The sequence below is a fragment of the Centrocercus urophasianus genome, unplaced genomic scaffold, assembly GCF_019232065.1.
Source record: "Centrocercus urophasianus isolate 14NV4802_14NV808 unplaced genomic scaffold, USGS_Curo_1.0 seq_34, whole genome shotgun sequence".
NCBI classification, from domain to species: domain Eukaryota; kingdom Metazoa; phylum Chordata; class Aves; order Galliformes; family Phasianidae; genus Centrocercus; species Centrocercus urophasianus.
Window position 1 is genome coordinate 4,338,535 of NW_024884911.1, and position 7,538 is coordinate 4,346,072.

At 48.0% G+C, this 7,538-nt stretch overlaps 1 protein-coding gene across 1 annotated transcript; it reads left to right on the top strand.

Annotated features, from left to right (window-relative positions):
* The first annotated feature begins 559 nt into the window (after positions 1–559).
* On the top strand, positions 560–4,976 carry EXOSC2 (exosome component 2). Its single transcript, XM_042830962.1, has 9 exons — positions 560–698; positions 783–884; positions 960–1,005; positions 1,805–1,894; positions 2,042–2,107; positions 2,264–2,332; positions 3,280–3,456; positions 3,644–3,772; positions 4,172–4,976. The coding sequence occupies exons 1-9, from the start codon at positions 574–576 to the stop codon at positions 4,250–4,252; spliced, it is 885 nt and encodes a 294-aa protein (XP_042686896.1). The 5' UTR covers positions 560–573; the 3' UTR covers positions 4,253–4,976.
* The last annotated feature ends 2,562 nt before the right edge of the window (positions 4,977–7,538 follow it).

Genomic DNA, 7,538 nt, shown 5'->3' on the forward strand with positions numbered 1-7,538 from the left:
AAAAAAAAAAAAAAAAAAAAAGGAAAAAAAAAAAAAAACCGTCACTTTAACTTTGTAAATATTTATGTAAAACATTATTTACAAAACTTTGATATTATATATTATTTGATTGTATATGCACACGGTGTAAATACATTTGTACCTCTCTCTTGTACTCTAAATAAACCAGACTCGGGACGTTTATCGTGTAACGGGCGGCTGCGAGGGGGGAGTGGAGGGCGGAAAATCACAGAGCACCAACCGCAGAAATCAGGGCAGGGACTCTGCTCCCGGCTGCCCGAATCGTTGTCCCCTTTCCTTCACGTCGGTACGAAGTGCCTCAGTTTCCCTTGAGAGAGCGGTGGAGACGCTCCGCCCGCACTAAACGCGCCCTGCCCTCCTCCCCCCCCTCTCCCAATCTCCCTGCCAGGATCCAAAATGGCCGCCCCGCACCCAGCCGATATATCTCTCGCTGAGGCCCTCACTCAAGATGGCGGCACCCACGCCTCAAGTGCGCTTTTGCCCGTAGTCAAGATGGCGGCCGGAAGGCACGTGTCAATGGGGGGCGCCGGCGCCCTGCTGCCCGCACCCAAGATGGCGGCGGTGGCCATGCGGCTGCCGGTGATCCGCAAGGCGGTGGGGCCGAGCGGGCGGCGGAGCGGCGAGAAGCACCTGGTGGTGCCCGGAGACACCATCACTACGGACACGGGATACATGAGGTGGGGATGGCGGCAGCGGGGATGCGGTGAGGGGACGAGGCAGGCCGCTCTTGGGCTCTCCTTACACGTCCGTTCTGTCTGCAGGGGCCACGGCACCTACGTGGACGAGGAGAAGCTCGTCGCCTCGGTGGCCGGCGCTGTGGAGAGAGTGAACAAGTTGGTGTGCGTCACGCCGCTGAAGACCAGGTGAGCTGAGGGCTGGGCTGCCCGTGGGGGGTTGATGAAAGGGCCGTGTAATGTTGTGCTCTGTCCTACCGCCAGGTACAACGGCGAGGTCGGAGACATCGTGGTCGGGAGGATCACGGAGGTGAGGATCCGGGAGGGCCCGGGAGAACGTCATGAGGTCCAGCAAAGCCAAGAGCGAGATCTTGCAGCCCAGAGAGCAAACCGTGTCATGGGCTGCATCCAGTGCAGTGCGACCAGCGGGGCAGGGAGGTGGTCCTGCCCTCTGGTGAGACCTCACCTGGAGCACTGCGATCTGATGGGGCATCCTCAGTGCAGGAGAGACACGGATCTGTTGGAGGACGTCCAGAGGAGGGCTACAAAAACGATCCAAGGGATGGAACACCTCCCTGTGAGGACAGGCTGAGAGTTGGGGCTGTGCAGCACGGAGAAGAGACGGCTCTGGGGAGAGCTGAGAGAGGCCTGTCAGTATCTAAAGGGGCTGTAAGAAAGAAGGGGACGGATTTTTTTACTAGGGTCTGTTGTGATAGGTCAAGGAGAAATGGTTTCAATCTAAACAGGGGAAATTTACATTCAGTATAAGGTCTTTTACAGTAAGGGCAGTGAGGCACTGGCACAAGTTTCTCAGGGTGGTGGTGGTTGCCCCATACTTGCAGACACCCAGGGTCAGAGCTGGACAGGGCTCTGTGCACCTGAGGGACCTGCAGATGTCCCTGTTCATTGCAGGGAGTTGTGCCAGATGGCTTTTAGGGATCCCTTCCAACTGAAATGATGCTGTGATTCTCTGACAGCCCATGCTGCACTGGCTGGTAATTTCTTGTGGCTGTCATGATGCATTGCTGTAGAGCTGTGTGACTTCCCACGCTGCTGACGAGGTTTTGTTCATATTCTGAGTGTACATTAACATCATTTTTCTTCTCCAGGTTCAGCAGAAACGATGGAAAGTGGAAACCAATTCCAGGCTGGATTCAGTCCTGTTGTTGTCGTCTATGAATTTACCTGGTGGGGAACTGGTGAGTGCAGTTTGTGCAGAGAAGTTCCAAATTGCTGCCTTCTGTGGCAGGGCAGGATGCTTTGGATAATCCTTCCTTCATGTATCTGTTAATTAATGTTTTCTCATTCTACGTGACGTGTAACTTTTCTTGCATTGTCCTCTTCAGAGAAGGAGATCAGCGGAAGACGAGCTTGCAATGAGGGACTATCTGCAGGAAGGGGACCTCATCAGTGTATCCTTGCACTGCTTGTACTCGGACAGAAGAGTTGAGGGGCATGGGGGGACAGCCAGGCCTCAGCCAGGCAGGAAGAGCTCACTGCTTGGGCAGCTGGTGGCTGTTGGCATAGGGCAGCAGGAGGATGTCTGTTTCCTTAAGAGGCACTGACAGGCAGAGGTGCAGTCTGTATTTTCTGATGGGGCTGTATCGCTGCACACCAGGAGTCTGAAATATGGGAAGGTAAGTCGCTCAAAAACCTAATTTTTTGCCAGGTAGATTGCATGAGTGTCTAACCCTGGTGCTCAGAAGTCTGTTAGGAGGTCAGACCTTTGTTAAATACAGTGCAATCCTATCCATGTCAGTAGAATTTCTTTGAATTTATATCGAGGTGGCAGCAGGATAGGGCTTTGGGGGGAGATCTTTATGGAGAAAAAAAAAGCTCTGGAGTAGAGCATGGTGTTATAACCCACATCAGTAAGTTAGGAAGAATTTTAGCTCCTATGTGGGAGCTCAGAGCAGAGTTCCTCAATGCAGGCAGAATGCCCTCTGAGCTGCTGCTGTTCCTCTCCAAACTTATTGCGTGAATCTGTTTCTCCCACCAGTTGAGCTCTGAGGAGAAAAATCTTCTAGCTCGAACTTTATCACTCTTCTTCTGCAGGCCATTGTCCCCAGAGCTTGCTTCTCACTCCAGGGCTCTATTTTAGGCTTTATGCAGTTGGCATTTATCTCTGTTTTTGCGCATTGAAATAAGCCAAGGGGCCACTGGAGCGTAGGCTGCAGTTGGGATTACCAGACCGAGGGTATTAGCACTTAAAAGATGAAAGCAAAATGTGCTTTTTGCACAAAGGGTGAAGGACAGCGACTGGATTAAGGGGGAAAGTGTTCTGCTAAATTGGGCCCCTCAGTCCTCATTTTTCTGCAGGATGGTTGATGTCTAGTTACAATCAAGATATTATTAACATTTGTCCTAAGCACTGAGAGTATTCTTCATCTTCAAAGGACTGCACAGGCATTAGCTAATCCTCCCAGCACTCCCAGAGGCAAGCAGGTTTTATATTCACTGTTTCACAGGAAATGATGTTAAATTGACTGGTTCCTAGACCAGGAGTGGAGTGCATGTCGGTGACTGGTTATTACCTGTGGCAGCACACTGTCTCTCATGCTGAGCCTCACGGTCTCTTCTTCAGCTTGGCCAGGGTGTGCTTGTTCAGGTCTCACCCTCCCTTGTGAAACGCCAGAAGACTCACTTCCATGACTTGCCCTGTGGTGCATCCGTGATCCTCGGTAACAACGGTTTCATCTGGATCTACCCAACTCCAGAACAGAAAGATGAAGAAGCAGGGGGCTTTACAACCAACTTAGAGGTGAGGGGACAGGGAAGATGATGAGCTGTTTTCTACCAGTGACGTTTTGCTAGTTGTGATCCAACAGGCATGTGAATCACTTAAGATGTTCAAGAAGTGGTATTGGATTTGTGGCAAAATGTTTATTTTCCAGAAGGCTTGCATTATTTCCCTGTGTATTCATCTCTGTTCCTCTGTCCTTCCTCAGCCAGTTCCCCTGTCTGACCGGGAGGTGATCTCACGGCTCCGAAACTGCATTGTGGCTCTGGTTACTCAGAAGTTGATGCTCTTTGACACTAGCATCCTGTATTGCTATGAGGCATCCCTTCCTCATCAGGTACCGAAACCAGTGCTGTTTACTTTATTCCACAGCGTGGGAAGGGATTGGGAAGGCTGAATCTGCCGCTGTTGAAGTCAGTAATTTACATGGTGGGGCTTCCTTTTGCCCTTCCAAAAGATTTTGTAGTGACAACATGAACTTCTGCTCTCATGCATGACGTAAATTGCCTTGGACATGTGTGATACCCTGGTAGAACTTAAACAATCACAGAGAAAAAGTGTGCAGCAAGAGCTCCAACTGGGGGAGCCTTGCAGTCAGTGCAGAATGGCCTTCAGTTAAGGCTTTTAGCCTTTCCTTTGATTTCTTATGGTCTTTATAAGAGGTGTTAGCCCAAAGTTATCTTCAAGTGCTAGTAACTTCTCTTCGGTGCCAATGTGACTTTTCTTTCCATTCCAGATCAAGGACATTCTGAAACCAGAGGTGATGGAGGAGATTGTTCTGGAAACCCGACAGAAGTTGCTGGATCTGGAGGGGTAGTGCTACAAGAGGTCACTTTAAAATCCCCACCATGGCAGCTTTTGGTTCTCAGTACTTTTTTTTTAATCAGTGTTCCAGTCACCAGTGTCCATTCCACACTTCAGAAACTCCCACAATTGGTCGTTTAAACTTCTTGAATATCTCCTGAGCCCTTTTAGTACAATAGTACTAAATAGTACTTAAGTACAATAGCCTTTTAGTGCAGCAGCCTGGGAAATAGATACCTGACCTTTATGAAGACACAGATGCAATTGGGACATATCTCATGACACTTGTTGCTGTGTATAGTGCTCCTGAACTTCTAGGAAGTTAGGGAGGAGGGGATGTGTTTTGTGCTTGGCTTCTTTCTCCCCAGAGGCTTTTAAAATGGTTTTGATTTTCCTTTATTATGATACAGATCTGCCAATCTGTCCTTTGACTCAGATTTGTGTGGGTTTTTTTTTTTTTCTTTTTTGAGACTTCACAAGTATGAGTCCTTAGACTATTTTGAGCCATGTTTTGTGTGTTTGTTGTTCATGGCTTCTGTGTCCTAAGGGTTTGAGTTTGGACGTGGCTGTCCAGATGGGCCAGGTAGCCATGGGTGAGCAGTGCCTTCTCAGTCTCTTTATCCTGCTGGTCCCTTTTATATTCGTGATGTGGTGAGCTCTTTATCTGAGGAGGCTCTGGTGTTGTTTTCTATGAAATGCTCTACATTTCAATAAAGTTCTTGTAATTTAAATAGTCAGTCATTGGTGCGGGCCTTGGCTTTTCTTGCTCTCAAATTTGGTCTAGGCAGAGAACTACAGCTGGGTTGAAGTTTTCTTCTACCAGGAGACTTTGCCTCCTCTTTAGTTGTTCTTCAGCCTTTTCAAGCAGTTCACCTTCTTCTTCACCAAGTTTTCCATGTGGGGTGAGTAAGTAGATTATCTGGCACTGTTCATAGTGACTTTCTCTCAAGATTTCTTTGCAGGAAAGGTGTGTCGTGCAGCTTTGTTAGGGGAGAAAGGGGAGCCCAGTAGACATTGGCCAGGTGGCCACATCGCAGGGCAGTGCACTGCACACTGCACTCCATCACCTGCCTTCCCTGCCTGAGAACGGATGTGATGTTTTTGTTTCAGTATCCTTTCAGATCTCTGGTATTAGCTGAATTAGAGCTGTTTGTATGTGGTGTGTGTATATTTCTTATTAGAGCTGCATGCACTTCTGTGCTGTACTTGTTAGAAACTGAAAAAGCAAAAAGTCTGCCCTAATTATCCCGTGTCTGGTTATGGCACTTCAAATTTTCATCTTGCCTTGCATCTTCTAAAGGAAGAAAACTGCTCAATCTTTTCCTGGAAACTAGAAATACCCTTGCTTGCTTCTCATCTGGCTTAGACTGCTCTGCCTGTGGTTAAGAGTAAGCACTAGGTGGCAGCTTTGCATTGTGTTTGTAGTAATCTTCAGCAGCTCTGCTTCATTTCCTTCCAAAAAACAAGGGCTGGGTGCCTGCCACCAATGCTGCTACCTAAATACCAGAGCATTATGGAGCTCAGTGGCTGAGGACAAGCAAGGACACAGGTAATCCATTCTGCTGCTGCAAGACTCAAACTTCACTCCATGCTGCCTCTATAAAATAGCCCTTAAATTTCCAAGGATGTGTTGGTGGACTGTCCCATGCAAGGTCCAGGAACTGTTATTTCAGAGTGTTGGGAAGGTTCCCTAGGAAGTGAGGATGTGATTGTTTTCACAGGATGATCTGGAAAGGCTGAGGACTAAAGCCTGATGGTGACACTGTCAGGTCTGTGTGTGAGGCTGGTATCAGCATTACCCACATTTGTGTGGGCAGGAACAGCACAAAGAGGCTAAAAGCTTTAGCAGACTGTAGGCTCTCATGCCAACACTTCCCAGCATGAACAACTTTGGTTGCTTATGCTCGATAAATGAATATTCAACTTGAGAAACAATGAGCTCAAGGTCTAGACTGCTTCAGCTGCTCAGTGCCTTGAGGATATGAGTACGTGACTCATCCAGTTCCTGGCACTTTTGTTCTTTGACCTAAGAATTGGTGCACCAGCAGGAAAGATTTGCTTATTCATCATTTCTGAACTATGGGGGTGACGATGCTGATGCTTTTCTCCACGGCCACGAGGGGTCATTGCTGTTCTCTGCAAATTCAGCCGGGGCCGTGCAATGCCCAGAGCTAAATCCTCCAACAGGGCTTCAGCGCGCGCATTGCTGGCAGTTCCTGCAGCTCCATCTAGCGCAGCTTTGCAAACCAGCGGCTAAAGAGATGGGAGGGAGAAACTTCCCGAGCAGTTTCGAAGGAATCTAAGAGAAGTTCCTGCCCAGCAGGATTTATTCATTTACTGTTAACGTGATTGAAGCCCTGTGGGTTTGTCTCTCCGTTAAACAGTGAGAGCTGCAGTGCTCATCCACTTCACAAGCTGAGGCTCACAGTATCCATAGAGGCTTTAAGTCCACAGTATAGCAAATGGCTTTTCCCCATTGCTTACCAGAGATGAGGGAGGAGGTCTGGCAAGTGGGATGGGAAAGCCAGGACCCCTCTGTCCATTGCAGGTTCGCATAAGAGTGTAAGCACTGGTGAGTTTGTCTCCAGAAACTACGGCACAAAATCTGTAGAAATAAATGTCCTGCTTCTTGGTGCCAGTTTTTATTCATGTGCTAATGTGGAGAAGAGCAACCCCTCCCTTCACTCCCAGTTAATAACCACTGGGATTTCAGATTTGTGCTAATGGATTGTTAATCCAGTTACTGCTGCTATTATGTTACTTCTGTATCATCTGCGTGCAGTTTTGCTGTTCACATGAATGGTGTAAATGCAAAGCCCGAGGAGATACTGAAATTCCACTGAGACAAAAGGCAGCCTTCAAATGGTCGTCTCAGGTTCCTGAGGACCAGCAATTAATATGCTGAAGTTTGGCATTTGTAAAGAAGTTTAATATATTGTTATGGAGGAAATGGACAGAACATCATAGCAGCTGTTAGGTGTAACAACTCACACACTATGGAAGGTAAACAGAGAACATACTGAAATACCTTATGGAGTTCACTCTGCTTCAGTCCTACTGTGGTGTCTGATAAAGACTATCCAAAACGCTCCAGTCGTATCCAGAAAGGAATAACGTTTACAGTAAAGGATGGTGTTTTTGACTAACCTGTTAACAGTTCTCTCTCAAGTTGCTCAGCTCTGTTTCCTCCAGCCTGTGGGATCATACAGGGTCTGTGCTAGAGCGAAGGAGCTTGCATCACCACAGTGAGAAGCTGATCTCTGAGATAAACGTGGAGGAATTCTGTGGAGCTGAAGAGA